Genomic DNA, 17,932 nt, shown 5'->3' with positions numbered 1-17,932 from the left:
TTTTTCCGTTGTTGTTCCGGTCTCCTATCGTGAGCATCCCCTAAATTGTGCAGACGGTCATTACAACTGTAGGGATTTATATACAACAATAACTTTCAAACTTTAAAGCTAGTCCCCTCCAAAATCATGTAAAGATCCTAACACCAGCTCTCACAGATGTAGTTCGTCTGTTGCGAGTCCGAGGGAAAAGAACAGTAAGCAGAACAAGTTTTAGAACAACGAATGTCCAACTACTATTTGTTATAATATTATATGGCGGCGGACCTGTCAAAGCTGACAACAACATCAACTATTACAATAATTTGTCGACGAAATATAAAGGCCGACATCAAAAATCAACATGTAGACTTTACAGAATGCCAGAGACTAAGACAGGTTTCGACAATACGAACCGGAATATTTACAGTTGAACATTATATTTATACCTTTAGGACTATTCACTTTTACATTTGTTTCCAGTTAATGATTTATTTGTAACTTTATCAGAATACACAATTGAACTCTTGATGCTAACAATAAAGGAGAAATCTGAATCCAAGAACATTATTATGCATTATTTTCTAAGAACCAAGAACTTCTATCAACATCAGTGACATTAATAACTCTCAAGTTATTATTGTTGTGTATTTTAATTGTAAACATAGTAGTATATATTGTGTGGCAGCAGCAAATATTTTTGCCACGTTGACAAAAATTTGTTCCCGCTAGCAAAATTGTATAATATATTTGTTGAATAATATCAAAATATTGGATTTTAAAATTTGTAGAAATATAAAAGACTGTTTTGATTTTTTCACACGTTGCATTTTGCAGACGTCAAGAAAATTACATAATATAACTGTTGTATAATATTAAATGAAAATTTTGTTTTTTCACTTATAAAAGAATGTTTTGATTTATTTTCCATCGCATTTAACATATAGACAATTTAAATTGTTAATATTTTGGATAAAGAAGTTAAAAGTAAAACTGAAAAAATAGAAGATTAAATGACTTCGCGTTGAGAGAAGAAATTTTATAAAACTTTTAAGTTTCATTTGTAACAAAAATGAATAAGAATTGAAAATATATTAATTAACCCTAACCCTAGCGTATATTGTAAAAACTATTATTATTATTTATTAAAACAATCCATACTCAAACATTAATTAAACCTTATCCATCTACCACTCTTATCCCAACCATATATCACGGAATTAATTACCCCTAATTTATTCCCTAATTAGACTATTGTTTTTATTTCTCATCCGGGTATTTAATTCCTCAAAATATTTGCAAAATGTCACCCATCAACACCATGTTTATATTCATCATCATTTGTTTCACAATGTCAGCTGTTTCATGCTCGCATGAATTGAGAGATGTATGCACAGTGGAGGGGGATACTCTCCATTGCAGATGGACTGGAGCAGGGCTCTACAACACCAGAATCCGACTAGATGTAAAGAAAGTCGTATTCGAAAGATTTTTTGTTGCCGGACAATTGGACCTTGCAAATAATAGAGACCTGCATTCAATTGAGATCAAACAAGGAAATTCTAAATGCAGCAATGTTTTAGCAGCACCAGAAACAATAACAATTGTTAATGGTATACATTGTGATGTAAGTATATAGGAAATTAGAAAAGAATAACAGAATAATAAGAGCTTTAAAGTAATCACGTAGTATTGTCTCTATATGTAAAGTGACTAGAAACAACCTAAACTATGAGCAGATCTTATATATTATTTATTAATTTTATTGTGTAAAACATTTCTTACATTATGTATATTTTTTTTTACAGAATGGAGTCATAGCTTCTACAACAACAACAGCAGCAACAAGAGTAACACCAGGATCCACATTGTCAATCGGCACCACTGATAAACAACTGGTAAGCATTTATCTGATATTTTTTTAATTAAAACGTCCGTTTTGTTTTCTATTTTTATTAGGAAATACATGTACATGAACGAGTCAATTTGTATTCTCTATAGTATAGTGCTTAAAAACAAATTAAAATGTGAAGGATAAGATTTTTTAATATCAACATTTTCATGAAATACATGATTTTATTTCTTTATTTCAGAAGTCAACACCACATGCACAGGAGGAAGACAAGGGTCTAGATAATATTAAGATCATTCTTATAATGATTTTTGGTAAGTATCTAAATTTAATTTATTTATTTGATTGACAAACAATATAAAAATAAAATAAATAAATAAAATAAAAATATATACATGTTCTAATAAAAACACTTATTTATAAATAAGAAAAAGATGCGGTATGAGTGCCAATGTATTATAGATCAAAGTATGACCTTCAACACAGAGCAAAAGCTCACACCAAACAGTAAGCTATAAAGACAATTCAAACAGAAAAACCAATGGTCTAATCTATTTATATATATCAATATATTTTATAATTTTTAAAGTAAGTGACATATTCAAATTTATCTTTACAGCATCTCTAGCATGTGTTATGCTCTTGTCGCTGATGTTATTTTGCATCTGCAAAAAGAAGAGAACTGCAAAAACCAATTTCCGCCAACACCAATTCTCCTTCAATGTCGATGCAGATTCACTATCCGAAATAGAAATTGCAGATTTTGTTAATACACCAAAAAAAACTGTTTAAGTTAATATCTATCTCTGTATTTACTACTTTTTAATTTGTAGAATATATCCTCATCGCAATTTATGAAAGGCTTCAAGAAATTATAAATTATTTTTTTCCACCACGTGAAAATAACAGACGAGTAGCCCCAGCACAACAACAACCACCAAGAATATTGAGAAGATCAAACAGGATATCTATTCGGCCACAGAGACTAACCTATGATTAATTTTCTAAACTTTTAAATTTTATGAAATTTTTTAAATTTTTTTTCTAAATTTTATATTTTTTTTATTTTTTTTTTCTAAATTTTATAATCTTTTTTCTAAATTTTATAAACTTATTTATACACTGTTATCTAAATTTTAATAATCACTGATGAGGATGTATTCTACAAATCTACTTATATTATGAAAAATTATATCACCAAAACTTTTCAATTTTCTTTCATTTGATTTATTTGGATTAGTTACACTTTATTTTAATTAAAGAAAAGATTTTGATTATACTCGCATTTCTCTACTCTCATTTTATTATATTGTAAATAGTAGTATACATGTAGTTTGTTTTTATAAATTCACCTTAGTTTATATGTTTCATGCTCATTCAAACCATAAATTTCATTATAAATCTATTCTTTTCATTAAATAATCTACTTTCTCTGGTATTAAAGTTCATTATTAATCTATTCCTTTCATTAAATTATTCTTTTTAGTTTTCCATTTACATATGTTTAGTTTTGTAATAGAAATAAATTAAATTAAAAAACAAATATGATTGGTATTATTGTATATATGTAAATAATATATATATGTATATAATGTTTGGAGAACTTTTTGTTTTTATGTTTACTTTATCATCATTTTCATCTTTGGAATTTTTTCATATGAGAATTTACAGCATCCAAATTTAATTACAACATATTATCGCATATTTTATCATATTGTGTTTGCTTAAACTTTTTTTCTTTTGTTTTTATTACTTTTTATAGTGCTATATGATTAAGTTAAACCTAGAGATAAATATATAAAAATTCTTGATTTGTAACCGCTGTCATGGTGCTTTCTATAACATGTTTTATGTGAAAAAAAATGGTGCATTACAAATGATGTAAGTTTTTTATAACCAAATTTCATTTGATAGTTCTCTTGTTTATATTATTTACAATTGTTATATAAATAGTGCAGAAAACTTGATTTGTTTTGAAACTTACTATGTTGTTTCATGGAATAAAGTATTTGTATTTGATATGTGTTAATAAATTAGACTTTTCTTAAACTTTTCCCACTGCATTGCTACCCCAATCAATGTGGATGATTACCAGTTGACACCATTTGTATATCATCTAGAAATTTGCAAACAAAAACTTTGCTTAATTAATTTTTATCTACTTTAAATTTATTAATTATAAAAGAAATATGGTTTAATTGCTGATGAGACAACTCTTCAAAGAGGTCAAACCACAAGCTTCAATCTCAAATCTTGTCAAGAAAATGAAATATTTACACAGGAAAAAAGAAGCTAGCTGAAAAAAAAGTCATGAACAAAACAAGATTCACCATTTACAATGATCCAAAGAAAAGAAAAGAGCATATCTAGAAATTTGCAAAACAAAAACTTTGCTTAAAACATTTTTATCAACTATTAATTATAAAAGATGGTAATCCACAAGCTTCAATCTCAAATCTTATCAAATGAAATATTTACACATGGGAAAAATTAGCTAGCTGCAAAAAAGTCATGAGCAAAACAATTAACTACGATCCAAAGAAAAGAAAAGAAAAAAGTAGCATGTAGGGGGAAAAATAGAGAGAGAGAGAAAAAGGAGATATGATCCACCATTGAAAATATGATCCAAAGAAAAGATGATCCAAAGAAAAGAAAAAAGTCGCTTATGTTCTAACGAAGGAAAAAATAGAGAGAGAGAAAAAGGAGATAGGATTCACCATTGAAACTATGATCCAAAGAAAAGAAAAAAGGTGTTTTAACGATGAAAAAAATTAGAGCGAGAGAGAGAGAGAAAAAAAAAGGAGATAGTAATGAGATGTAAAAATAATCGTCAAAATCCAACTCGATTTACCATTGAAAATATGATCCAAAGAAAAGAAAAGAAAATAGGTTTTGTTTTAATGAAGGAAAAATTATATATAGAGAGAAAAAATAGTAATGAGATGTAAAAAATAACCATCAAAATCCGGTTCGAACAAATCTATAATATATAATTGATCTTAAATAAAAACAATCAAAATTTATTGAGTAATGATCACTTTTCAAATTTGAAAGGTGATAAACACTTTATATTTAAACTGATGAACTAAGATTTAATGTAAACAGAAGGTGTATTATCCAAATACTGCCGCAATATTGGAGATCAATCTGACATGAAAAATCGCGATCGGGACAGATCTACACTGAAATTACATATGAATTAATAAAATGGTGTAACATGGATAATGGAAGGTTGGCGAGCCTTTAGGAGTAAATAAGTGTTGGAAACTATTATTCATAATTTAATGAAACGGAAGCTTTATTCCTTTATTAACGCGGTACACTCAATTCTATCATAAAGCGATAAAAATGATGAACCAGGTTGAGTACATGAGGGGATTTGGTGGAGAAGTAGAGCGGGCTGAGTTGAATTTTGGAAGAAAGAAGAACATTGCGGTTACACCGTACAAGGGATATGTTTATATCCACATAGGCAGTTTAACAAGTAGCAGAAGCATAACTCTTGGGACTGATGAGTTTAAAGAGCTATGCAATCTGAAGCCAGTTCTTTTAAAAGCTGAGGCAGAAATAAAAAAACAGGTTAGTGATTTCTAATATTTAGCAGTAAATATTTACATGAACATATAGCTAAATTATTATCGTTCAGCAGCAAATAGTTGAGCGTGATATATATTTTATTCTCTAAGAAATAGGAGCGATCTACAAAATTATTTTAAAGTAAGATATTGCGAGTGTTTAATAAAAGCACCAGCTGCAGATGTTTCACCTTATATGTTTTTTCGTAAATTTCACTACTGCTAGTAAGTACACATAATTTTCAAAGTTATTGAAAGCGAGTAAAAACTATATGATAAACGTTCTAATTATCCTTCAACAGCAAATAATTGAACATAAATATATACTTTATAGGTTTAATATACAACAAACGTTTTAGTTAAAAGTAAGTTATTGATAGAGAGTATTTACAAGCGGCTTGCGTTCAGCTGCAGATATTTCACTTGTTTCTGGGTTGATTTCACCACTGTTAGTATTAATTTTCAAAGTTATTGATAGCAAGTAAAAAATGTTTTGATAAACGTTCAGTTGCAGATATTTCAACATTTTTGTTTCTAGGTAAATTTCTCAACCGCTAATAAATACGAATTTCTTTCCCACAGCAAACGTTGATTTATATGATTTCTTACACGTTCAATTGTTTTTATTATATATTAATTTTTTTAGCTGCAAAAACCTAGCAGGAAAAAGAAGGTTATAGTTGTTGAAGAGGAAGAAGAAGAAGAAGAAGAAGAAGAAGAAGAAGAAGAAGAAGAAGAAGAAGAAGAAGTAGAAGAAGAAGAAGTAAAAAAAGTTACTTTGAAAAGAAAGGTAAAACAACTTTTGTTTTTTTTTTCTATGTAAATCAAAATAAGTAGTTATAATTTTCAAGTTTATGAATTTAAAGTAATTATCCAATTAAATGTACCATAAAAAGAAAAAAAAAAAAAAAAAAAAAAAAAAAATTGAAAACATTGAAATAACTTTAAAATTTTAAGATGATTTTCTATATTATGATATTCTTATTTTAGAGAAAGGTGATTGCTATCAGCGATAGCGATGAGGAGGCGGGAGTGTCAGAGTCGGACGTCAGAAAGGTGATTGTTGCAGCAGAATCTGGCCCGTTCAAGGGGCTAAAGAAGAAAAAGAAAACAGCTGGAGCTGGATTCATACTTTCTGAAGCAGTTGAAGATGGCGAGTGAAGATAACACCAGTAAGTGATCAAATTTTTATTCTGTTTCTAATATGTTCTTATATACAATAGTTAGGATAGAAATCATTTATAACTTAGCAACATTTTTCCAATCAAAGATTGATTTATCAATATGTGAAATACTCGCTTTAAGATAAAACCATTGCCTTTGATTTAAAGCGATCTCATTTCTAAGAGGATCATTTCTCAATAATACAAACAGTTCACTATTCAATATACATGTATTTACAAAAATATCTTCAGATAAAGCAAAAGTGTCCATTTTATTACAAAATAAATCGTTTCCGCTACTGTTTCGTTTAACATCATCAGATATGAATGGAGGATCATTTTCACTGTTTAATGGCCCATTTATTAATATAACTGCTAGAGTTATCGAACAGAATAACAATCCGACAATTTTCATCTTTGCACCAAGCCAGTGCAGTTGTGGAAACTGGTCACTGATTTCAGCTGTATCCATATTGATAAAATTGTAATCATGCTCATCTGTCATTTTAAGTGAATATTCTTCCACATTTGCACTACTCAATTCATCCTTTTCATTTATTTTAGAAATCTCCATTATGAAATCCAATTTCTTAATACAGGTGTCGCACTTTGTTCATTTGTTTTCATGCATGTATCTGTAGATTTATGATGTGAAAACTATTTTACTAGAGTTTATGTATCTTATTTATTTCTTTTAGCCAATCAGAACAGAAAAAGGACAATGGGAGAAGAAGTAGAAAAAAAGACACTGAGTGAAAAACGAAAGCGGTCAGCTCCACCTTCATTAAGAACTTTATCTGTTGCATGTATTTATAATAAATTAACAACAAAATGTGATATTCAAATGAGAGATTTTTTTTGTAAAATTCCCTCACCAATTTTAATTATTTTTATGGATTATGCAGACTTTCAATTTGTTTTAAATCCTGGATTTGCCGAATTAGATGTGTTTAATGCTGCCGAGGAAATTTTTGATCAAAGATATCAATTAAATAAAATGATAAGGGAATGCAGCCATTTCACATCTGAAGAGATATTCATTCATTTAAAGAACGTCCCAGGGTCTGTTTTAAATTCACTCGGACTTTCGTTCAATAGGGAGAACTTTTCCGATATTTTAAGGAAAATATTAAACATGCGATTTTCACGTGTTTAATTTACCAAAGAATATGTCTCATATATTTTAATCTAAAATTTAAGAAATTTATTTGTAATATTTTCATCGTGTTTGAAGGTCTTTTTCCCCATTGCACAATGTATTTCACTGGTGCGTTTGAAGGTGTAATTCCCCATTTTCATAATTGTGTTTAATTTACCAAAGAATATGTCTCTTATATTTTAATCTAAAATTTATTTGTAATATTTTCATCGTGTTTGAAGGTGTTATTCCCCATTGTCCAATGTATTTCACTGGTGTGTTTGAAGGTGTTATTCCCCATTTGAAGGTGTTATTCCCCATTGACATAATGTTTGAAGGTGTTATTCCCCATTGTTCTAATGTTTGAAGGTGCTATTCCCCATTGTTCTAATGTTCGAAGGTGTTATTTCACATTGTCCTATGTTTGAAGGTGTTATTCCCCATTGTCCTATTGCCTTAATGTTTGAAGGTGTTATTCCCCATTGTCCTATTGTCATTATGTTTGAAGTTTGTTTGAAGGTCCATTTGGGTTTTAAAGTTATGTATTTTCATTGGGGTTTTTAAGTTAAAGTCGCCATTTTACCATGCTACTCCCCATTGCCCTATGTATTTCACTTCCCCAGGTTGATAGCAAACGGATAAAACTTAAATATGTTGATATATTTTATTATAAAATCATATATTTATTTACATGAAATAAAATATTTTATAATTATTGTACAGTGTGTTTTCTTTTTCTTGAATTTATTACGGATATGGATTTTTTTTTCAATTTACAATTGTATTAATGTTTTTCTTTTAATTTTCTATGAAAATATGCTAGCGAATGCACATTATCATCCAGCAAGTGTCTCTTGTCATCATATGGTGATAGTCCACTTTTCACAACCTTCACCATGTGAATCTGATGGTTGAAACTTCTCAAAGTGTACATATGCGAGAGTAGTGGAGAACAATTGAACAAGGTGTTTTTATATTGTTCGAATCTAACATTTCGGGTTTTAATACCCTTTGCTACTACAGTTTCCTTGTCGTCTGCGGTGATAAAACTATACATTTTTGCTCTTAGTCCGATATATTCCACCATTTGAATGGACTTGCATTCATCTTTGAATAAACCAATAATCGATTTCCTGTCTTTGGTGTAAAGAGGGTGATCAGCTGGATAATTTGAAAAGTCATATAGCTCACTGTTTAACGACATGTCTCTATATATGTCATCAGTTCTCACATGCATAATGAAACTGTCAGTATCTGTGTAACATAATGTTACATTCTCCTTGTATAGTTTTTTCATGTGGTTGTAGTAGTAATCAACCATGTGCGCCTTTGACAGATCGAGAATCATTTGTCCTAGGTAAATTGGTTTGTTGAAGAAAATTTTTGTTTTGGTTTGTAGCACGCCGCACAAGTGGTCGTTGAATATCTTAAAGCTTTTAAATGATGATTTTGCAGTAAGTTTTTGAAACTTATCCCACCTATGACAGAGAGAGAAGTTGATATGTTTCCGCAACGATTCCATTGATTTACCGAAAATAGCATTGTTGCCATTTTTAAAAAGTTTTTGCTCGAAATTGCTAGTAGCCTTTTTCCTCATTTCGGTATTGAAGTCAATATACTGTTTCAACCATGGACGCTGTTCAAATGAAACTATATTGTGAATCTTCTTCAAAACCAAACCTAGTTTGAGGTATAACTTTAGATTCACATAGTGCAAGATGTAATGCTTTTTATCTTTCAAAGTAGCTAGCAATTTGGTGCTCGGTTGGTATTCTTTCCCATCATCATTTGCTTGCTCATACAGATGACGTGAATGAGGTGAAAGCATTTCATTTGTTATCACTCCTTTTTCAACTGCAAGAGGAAAATCATTGTGAAGATCGTGTAAGTTATCTGGGTAATCCAAATCGCATTCAATGACATATCCGATGTCAGCGTTATTGGATACATTTAAGACATTGAAATCGTTTATTTCCTCTTCTGACAACCACTGGAATTTCCCCACAGCCAATGGCATGCTCATGCTTAAACCGTATAAATTGTTCGCATCTACATACATCAAGTATGAAGTTGGTAAAGCTGGATCATAATTGCTCAAGTAGGGATTGTTTGCTTTTGCATGTCTGCAGCTCACCATTGTTAAACCTCCTCGTATACTCTGCTCAAAGAAGAGCCACATTGTAGGATCTGTCAATAGCTCAAGTCTCACACCAGTCATTTTCAATGCAGATTGCCAGGAAAGCCCTGGAAGAGTGTAATAATTTGCAGGGTCGAGGGAATAGTTCGTTATCCACTTCTTCCTGAAAGTTTCAAATACATCAGCTAATAATAGAACGTCAGTTTTTAGATAAAGATCGTGATATTCGCCTATATTCTTAATATTCATTTGATTCCATACCCGTTGCGCATGTTCATACTCGGTTTGACTAATTGTTTTCTCTGATAAATTGCTGTAGAATTTGTCTATAGAGGGTAATTCAGTTTCATTGAACCTTGCTGCATTGTCAATGTATTCGTAAGGATATGTTCCTTTTTTCAACAAAAGAGCAATCCGCTTATCATCATCAAATTCTTTTGTAAAATGTTTAAATGTTTCTTTCGGATTCTCCTTAGACATTGACGATACCAATTCCTCTAGTGAACAATTCAAAAACTGGTATGAATCGATAAAGCGCAGATTGGATAGGTTGAAACTGATGTACTTTTCTGCATTCGTGGCTATGCAGCCAATTTCTTCACTCTTGAAAATACCTATCGAGGAACAGATTAAATGTGCATCAAACTGTTTCAGGTTATGAAATATAACTGGCACGAATGTGTGTTCTTTAAAATTAAGATTGCAATCTCTGCATGAAGCGCCACGAAATTTACCTGAAACATGTGCATGGTCTCGAACGCGGATAGTGGAATCTGTAAATTCTTCCATGCAAATGTGGCAATGTGTACTTGATTGAAAATCTTCCTCATCTTCAACAGTCATGCACAAGGGTTCAGGATTGTTCAAAATAGCCTTTATACGTTTATTTTCGTCAAGAAGACTATGAAGGAAGTGTTCACTAACATTTTCACCTCTATATATTTTAGGTGGTTGAGTGTATCTGTCATCGATGCAAACAACTTGATAACCGTACCCGCATGGTATCAACTTTGTTAATTTCGTTGTGCTGGTTCGATTATCTTCTGGCTCTTCAGTAACCATAGGTTCGCAAAATGTTTCCATGTCAGCATAAATAACAAATGATGTTTGTAACTGTTTGGCGTGATCTTGAAATGTTAGTATATCGTCTACCCCCTTGGTGGGATATGTCACATGTTGAGCTTCAAATTTTGAGCAGTATTTTATATGTTTCTCTAAAGTATGTTCACTGGTGAAACCTGATAAACAGAATCTGCAATACTTATGACTGCGTCCCAAGCATTTTGTTCGATATAAAAGTCTATTGAGATCTGTAATCAAACACCAGTGACTTTTATTCCCACTTTTCAAATACAATAAGTCAACTTCATGATGAGCTTCTCTTAGACCTGTTACATGGAGGGGGAAAAATTCACCCTCTTCAAATCCTAACACCATTACTGAAATGTTATTCTGCCTTTCAAATTTACTCACAAATGATGGTGCAACGGGCAATTGTATACCTTCCATGTTCAATTCATGTTCATATGGGATGTAGTGATGCACTTTAGAAGGGTCACCTGAACACGTAGGATGTATGGATGCTATAATAGCATATACAAAACATTTTTCATCTAAGTTTCTTATGTTGAGTAACGCTCTGGTTGCAGCAAGAGTTCTTGGTAGGGGTATATACGATCCACCGCCTAAAGGTTTATATTTAGCTGTATTAATCTCAATGTGTTTAATATGATCTAATGACCAACCGCTCCCATTTCGTATATACTCATCAAAACTTTTGAATATTTTTTGATATGTCACATTAATATCATGTTCATCATCTATATTTGCTCTATCAACTAGATTCGATGTCTTCGAGATAAAATGTGCATTATTCTTTAAATCATTACCACCTTCACCTCCATTCGGCTTGATCATTTGCACAAGACAATTCATATACCACTTAATATGACCGAGTTCATCACACATCTCTTGTAAATGAGTTTTTACCTCATGCTTAATTCCAGATAAAAATGCTAGAAGATCATACTTTTCCCCATTATCCTCATTCGGATAAATGAAACGAGCTCGTGCTATTCCCAAGAGAGCAGACTTATCCACACTTTTATGTTTGATTGTAGTATGTGAATTTGAATCAGTGTTTCCTGAACCAGTCTGATAAGTTGTATGATCGATGTTGCTATGTTTAAACAAATTTTCCGCTGAATCAAAATGTCTATCACATTGTCGACATGGAAATGTACAACTGTTTCTCTGGTGTCTCTTCAGTTTGGAAGGGTGATCAAACAGAAGTTTACAATAATAACATGAATAGACCTTAACCGTAAGATTTGATCTGTTGTCATTATCAACACTCAATCGATCATTTAACTCTCGCAACTGCTGTTGATATTGAGGGTTACTGTCAGGATAAAGACGCAATAAATCCTCGCAGAAATGATCATCAGCCATGACAATTGTGATATCAATAGCACTTTCAACGTTTTATATATACTACGCGATCGTGGACTAGAACTAATAGGCGAACATATGTTATCTAAATATTTATTTTATTAATTAAATTTAAAGGTACACAGTGTAAATATACAAATAGACAATATATTATATACATATATAAATATAGACAAATTTAAAGAAAAATACAAGTGATTGATTGAAGTCTCCAATAGTTTTAAATAATCCACTTCTTCATTACAAATGAAATGATAACCATTTACTCTTTAATCTTTTGCGATTTTGCGATTTTTCCACATTTCTTAAGAATTTTTCAGGAGACATCTTGATAGCTTTACCCTCTGCTGCACCATCATATTCATCAACATCCATCCTATTTTCCTCTTGATTGTCTGATTTTGATCGATCTACAGTTTCTTTTAAATTTTTCAATTCTGTTTTTTGCAAAACCTGACCACTACCATGTTGTTTGGTTACATCTTCTTCTAGGTTTATTTCTGTTTTTATACTGTCACTATCTTTACCATCATATTCCTTTTCTTTTTCTTTCACATTAACAATTTCACATTGGTTGGACATATTCATCAATCTTTCATATTTCTCCTTGGGTAATAGTATTAACTCCCGAGTCATAGTATTTGAAAAAAGATGATATCAATGTTGGAATAATAACAATTATCTTCAGTAAACGTTTTCTCCTCAACTGAGGTGTTATATTATTAACTACCACAGCACGAATGAACTTTGCAAAAGTTGAAAGATTCCTTTTAACCCTCTCAGACAATGGTATGACGCTTTTTAGACAGTTGAATACTATTTCTACTAATAGTTGTAATTGTCTGTGGTCTGTGCTTTTTATGATTTGAGCAGATTGTTCAGGTGTAGTGTTCGCCAATAATTTAAGGAAGCTTCTACTTGATTCTTTTAAAATCATTTTGGTTGATAAACAATCGTGTCCTCCCCCGGAAAAGGATTTGCGCGCAACTGATATTCAGGGTTTGAACCTGGTGCTATATCCACTATCAAGCAATTGTATGGTCTGCTAATTGCACGTTGGTAAACGTCCATGAAAAAGCGAACTTGACCTGGAAACATTTGTCGAGCTAAAGATTGTATTTGCAGTGAATCTCTACCATTTTTGAAAAGAAAAAAGACGTGAGAATTCAAACTGATTGATCGCATAACCTTCCCCTTCTGATATAAATTTTGTAGTATAAAAATAATTGATGTTAAGGTGTGATGACTTAAAACGCAATAAATCTTCTGCATCAGTTTACAGTCCACTACTTCATCCATTTTATCATCAATGATCCATAATGTGTGTATATCCTTATCAACAAGAAAATCACTTTCATCAGGCAGTTCCAGTTGAAATGAAATGTTGGAGACAGTTTTTTTCAATTCATCGAAGACATCTTGCCATATGCTGTAACAGTAGTATATCTTCTGAGGTGGTATTGTAAACATTTCCTGAGCGTTCTCTAATAATCTTTTAATGTATGTAGTTTTTCCTGAACCCGTTGGACCGACACATATTGAAGTCATGGGTGTTTGAAATTTCACCAAACTCATGATGATCACCTCTTGCTCGAATGATGATTGTTACCATGTGTCTCATCATTTTAAACACTTTTTCATATGCAGTGTGAATAGGTTTTACCAATCACATTGAAAACAAAGATGTCGTTTGCTTGATGATTATCACTGAAAAAATCGTGAATGTTAGTTAGATCATACTCTCTACATAAGAGTGATAAGATGAAAATGCAATATTGACCGCATACTGATGAATTCTCACTCTGTAATCGTTTTTGATTTATTTCCAGAGATATCGCATTGTGTTCAAAGAATTTTAAGAAGTGACGTGAATAATAATCGGGAGAGTGTGCGAAGCTGTCGAAAAATATCCCTCTTCGTTCCTCATTTATGAAAAAGGCGATCCAGTGTGCACCATTCTCAAAATGATTTTCAGTGTTACAAATAAATCCCATGGGTCGATTTCTCACTATCTTAGGTATCTGATCTGCTGCAAATATACCAACAATTTTATCCTTCATTAGTTCATCACAATTAATCATACACTCCAATTGCATAGTGTTCATTCTTGAATTATGATGTCTCGAGTTTGAGTTATTTCAAAATATCCACTAAATTCACTATAAATGATTATAGTTGTTGGTTCAGTGAGGGGAGAATCAAATGTGCATTCCAAATTGACACGTTCATTCCTTTTCAATGTTAAATAATCTAAACCTTCAAAAATTGGTTCCAGTTGAAAGGCATACAAGGCATATCCTTCAGAAAAACTGTCTCTGTTTAATCCATTACCACAGTCTTGCAGAGTTTTCCCAGCAACCTCAAATAGATTGCGAAATGCAACAATGGATGATTCTCCACTTGACGAGTCAAATTTTACTCTGACAGGATTCCCGGAAACTGGCACTCCCTCAACTTTAAGATTTATTTCACTTAGGTGGCAATGTTTGAATGTCCACGGACATAGTGAGTAGTCACCTGCTATGTTTTGACTCCCCGTAAAGGCTATCAATACCTTATTGGGTCTATTATTCTGGAATATGTTGTTGAAGTTAAAACTTATTTGACCAGCTGGAAGTGAAATTGTGCGAACATCATTTTGCACAATGGGATATTTAGCGTTTACTGTCCTGAGTATAGAATCGTGGCCATATACAATGCCGGGGTGAACGTGGATCTTTGCTATTGATAGATACATATCTTCAATCTCAAGGTAATAATCAGCATCTTCATCAACCGACATTAGATAAAATTCTGGTCTCGATCTGTAGAATTTCACAGTAACTCCTACTTGATTTAATATGTAACGATTCATTGAAAACAGGGGATGGAAAATGTTTCCTTCAAGATCAACAGTTTTACCATTTTTTATGTATGCTGTTCTTCTGTAGAGCCCAAGATTTGATCCTGTGTTACAATCTGCATCATCCAATGTTCCTTGATGATCGTCTATCCATAATTGACTTGAGAGCTGCGATTCTTTAGCTTCTTTCCCATATTTCAATAAAGTTTGCATATAAGCTTTGTAAGGGTAAAATCCTGTTGAAGATGTGACAATTTTATTTTGAATTAAAACATCTATTTGATTAAATAATGCATGCAAAACATAGTTCACAGGCCCGCAATTAACGTCACTGCTATCTGCTATGGTTCCATCTCCTCTTTTAAGTCTTAGACGTACATGCATTGTTGATTTACTTAAGTCTAGATACTCTGTTCCACCAGATATGTGAAACTCTATTGGCGATGTCTTTGTAAAAGTTGCAGCTGGTCGAATATGTTCATATGTGATTCTTGTGACTGCAGTTTGATGACCTGGTAGATTGAATAAAGACAACTGACTTGGTTGCAGCTCATGAAATGTTTCAGGATTTATTTTAGCCATTTTGAATTTTACTGGAAAATATCCTTTTCAATTAGCTGATTCTTTAATCTTTTTTTCACACTCTGTACACTTCCTTTCTTACTGTTTGTTTTATTTTTCCTTCCTCCTTTCTTTGTCTTTTTCGTTTTCTTCTGCTCCCCTCTATGGCTTTTTCTATTACTGTTTTGTAACTTCCCACGTTTGCGTTTTATCTTTTTCACAGCTCGACTAATTTCCGACTTAGCATTTTCCACCTGCTGCTGTGCATGTGTTACAAGTTTAATGGGTGATTGCGCATGTGGTTTACTTTGTGGTAATGTGATTGGTTCCATGAAGCTAGCTGCTGAATTAGTGAGGGAACCACCACTCTGGATAGTTCTTCTGTATGAATTATTAAGATATGAATTGTGATGTTTGTCATTCGCTAGATTTTCATAGTACATTATCCATGTCCTAGGGTCTAGCACATATTGAGAATTGTTCAATTCCATGATTATCATGCAAAGTATGGATACGACCTGAAGTGCAGTGTAATCGACACTGGATTTTTTAAAAATGATGCATGACTCCCTTGCATGTCAGTAATAAAGAATTCAATGTCTCTTATTTCACTTTTCACCACTGGAATGTATGCAAGTTGATCAAAGTGGTAGTATTCAGTTTGAGAGCAGCAACATATTCGCTTCAATAAGGGTTGTTTGTTACCATCGACTATTACATCACCGCATATGTTTGCATATATATATAGATCATTATTTGATGATAATTTAATATCAACTAATGCGACTTTCCATTTTGATTTCATCACTATTGGCGTCTGAAGATATGTACGGAATTTGTGTGGTCTGTTATGTGGGTAAATGTCTAAATTTTTGTTACTGTTAATGACCATGTAAAAGCTCATTTTAAAAGTCAACAATATCTCTCTCAGGAATCCACTGACAAAAACGTTTATCCCAATCCTGGAATTTTACATAACCCTCACGTTGACCATTCCGCCTTCGCCATTTAAGCACTTTCTCAACAAACCACAATGCGTCAGCCTCCTTTTTCACACGCTGCAACTCTGTATAATTGAAATTGCCTACAACTTCCTTGTCCAAAAAATCTTGTACTTTATAAAAGATTTTCCCATGTATTAGAAATCGTCTATATATTTTAAATATTTCGGAGGTCCACTGTTGCTGATAAGCTCTTTGAAACGGTTTCTTCAAATGGCTCAGTCTTACCATGTCATTGATTTTAAAATGAAACTGTTTCCCTCTTTTACGTTGTACTTTTAATGTTTCTTTCTTTTCTCTGATTCGTTTTTCTTTGGGTGGAGTTTTAATATACATATATGCCCACAAATCATATTTGTTTTTCTCATTCACATCTTTTGGAGCTGTATTATTTAAACTTCTATGTGGCGTTGCATTATAACTTGCTACCAAATTTTGTAGAACATTGAGATAGCTATAAGTTCTATGCTTTGTAAAATATCGGAACATCATCCTCCGAAATGTCAAATTGACCCTCTCTGCTATTGACGCTTTACTACTGTCGGAATTTAAATAGACATGATGGTAAATGTCATATTTTTTAAACACACGTTTCAAATCTTTGTTTTTGAATTCAGTTCCCGCATCTGTGGAAACCTTCAAAGGGATTTTACCATGTTTGAAGATTTTTTCAAATGCATCAGCTACTGTCTTCCCAAACTTGTTTTTTAATGGATAAATCCATAAAAACCGTGTGAAAATATCGATAACAACCAACAGGAAACGTGTCTTATTGTTATATTTCTGTATGTTGGATACATCCATAAGGTCAGCATCGTATTGCTCATACGGTTCCGATACAATTATTTTCACTCTTTTAATTCTACGTTTTACAGGTTTTTGTAAATTGTAGTCGTCTATTTTTTCCATCCATTTCCTGATCTTGTATACGCTTGGTACATTTCCATCTCTTGATGTCTTCAACGTTTGATAAATTTTTTCAGCACTTAGGTATGCTCCCCCATTTGCTGTATTGTAATATACATTCCTAAGTTTTTCATCTAAATCATCATTTTCCATTGTTAAAAATAGGTTCCAAATCTATCATTTTTTCAACTTTATCTATTATGCGAGATGCTCTGTGCGGTGTTTTCAATATAGTATTTTTCCAATCTGTTGATTGTAAAAATGTAAGTTGATAGTAGACTCTCACATTATCTGGAATATTTGATTGTCTGACTAAATTAACAAAATCGG

General features: G+C 32.0%; 5 protein-coding genes across 6 annotated transcripts; 2 read left to right on the top strand and 3 right to left on the bottom strand.

The window, feature by feature from the left end:
• The first annotated feature begins 1,279 nt into the window (after window positions 1–1,279).
• On the top strand, window positions 1,280–3,847 carry LOC139495674 (uncharacterized). Of its 2 annotated transcripts, none has more exons than XM_071283997.1 (4): window positions 1,280–1,603; window positions 1,785–1,874; window positions 2,070–2,142; window positions 2,662–3,847. In XM_071283997.1, exons 1-4 carry the CDS (start codon window positions 1,280–1,282, stop codon window positions 2,826–2,828), a joined length of 654 nt encoding a protein of 217 aa, XP_071140098.1. In that variant the 3' UTR covers window positions 2,829–3,847. The 2 variants fall into 2 exon arrangements, with proteins under 2 accessions (XP_071140098.1, XP_071140097.1); XM_071283996.1 differs by having other exon boundaries at window positions 2,448–2,802.
• A 1,329-nt stretch (window positions 3,848–5,176) lies between these two features.
• Window positions 5,177–7,411, top strand: LOC139495675 (ABC transporter F family member 4-like). The gene is made up of 4 exons (XM_071283998.1): window positions 5,177–5,407; window positions 6,050–6,193; window positions 6,394–6,575; window positions 7,265–7,411. The coding sequence occupies exons 1-3, from the start codon at window positions 5,177–5,179 to the stop codon at window positions 6,562–6,564; spliced, it is 546 nt and encodes a 181-aa protein (XP_071140099.1). The 3' UTR covers window positions 6,565–6,575; window positions 7,265–7,411.
• A 1,077-nt stretch (window positions 7,412–8,488) lies between these two features.
• Window positions 8,489–12,292, bottom strand: LOC139494308 (uncharacterized). Its single transcript, XM_071282475.1, has one exon. It carries the CDS (start codon window positions 12,290–12,292, stop codon window positions 8,489–8,491), a length of 3,804 nt encoding a protein of 1,267 aa, XP_071138576.1.
• A 2,101-nt stretch (window positions 12,293–14,393) lies between these two features.
• LOC139494307 (uncharacterized protein F54H12.2-like) lies at window positions 14,394–15,716 on the bottom strand. The gene has a single exon (XM_071282474.1). It carries the CDS (start codon window positions 15,714–15,716, stop codon window positions 14,394–14,396), a length of 1,323 nt encoding a protein of 440 aa, XP_071138575.1.
• Window positions 15,717–16,600: 884 nt separating this feature from the next.
• On the bottom strand, window positions 16,601–17,755 carry LOC139494306 (uncharacterized). The gene has a single exon (XM_071282473.1). The coding sequence runs from the start codon at window positions 17,753–17,755 to the stop codon at window positions 16,601–16,603; it is 1,155 nt and encodes a 384-aa protein (XP_071138574.1).
• Between the last annotated feature and the right edge of the window lie 177 nt (window positions 17,756–17,932).

Source organism: Mytilus edulis, chromosome 11, assembly GCF_963676685.1.
Source record: "Mytilus edulis chromosome 11, xbMytEdul2.2, whole genome shotgun sequence".
In the NCBI taxonomy this organism is placed as follows: domain Eukaryota; kingdom Metazoa; phylum Mollusca; class Bivalvia; order Mytilida; family Mytilidae; genus Mytilus; species Mytilus edulis.
Note: the sequence above shows the minus strand (reverse complement) of the source record. Positions and strands in the feature narration are given on the sequence as shown.

Bases quoted from the DNA above. Each gene is read 5' to 3' on its own strand.
- LOC139495674 (XM_071283996.1), top strand. From the start codon at position 1,280: ATGTCACCCATCAACACCATGTTTATATTCATCATCATTTGTTTCACA. The intron at 1,604-1,784 runs GTAAGTATATAG...TTTTTTTTACAG, and splicing joins TTAATGGTATACATTGTGAT to AATGGAGTCATAGCTTCTAC. The intron at 1,875-2,069 runs GTAAGCATTTAT...TCTTTATTTCAG, and splicing joins GCACCACTGATAAACAACTG to AAGTCAACACCACATGCACA.
- LOC139495675 (XM_071283998.1), top strand. From the start codon at position 5,177: ATGATGAACCAGGTTGAGTACATGAGGGGATTTGGTGGAGAAGTAGAG. The intron at 5,408-6,049 runs GTTAGTGATTTC...TAATTTTTTTAG, and splicing joins AGGCAGAAATAAAAAAACAG to CTGCAAAAACCTAGCAGGAA. The intron at 6,194-6,393 runs GTAAAACAACTT...TTCTTATTTTAG, and splicing joins AAGTTACTTTGAAAAGAAAG to AGAAAGGTGATTGCTATCAG.
- LOC139494308 (XM_071282475.1), bottom strand. From the start codon at position 12,292: ATGGCTGATGATCATTTCTGCGAGGATTTATTGCGTCTTTATCCTGAC.
- LOC139494307 (XM_071282474.1), bottom strand. From the start codon at position 15,716: ATGGCTAAAATAAATCCTGAAACATTTCATGAGCTGCAACCAAGTCAG.
- LOC139494306 (XM_071282473.1), bottom strand. From the start codon at position 17,755: ATGGAAAATGATGATTTAGATGAAAAACTTAGGAATGTATATTACAAT.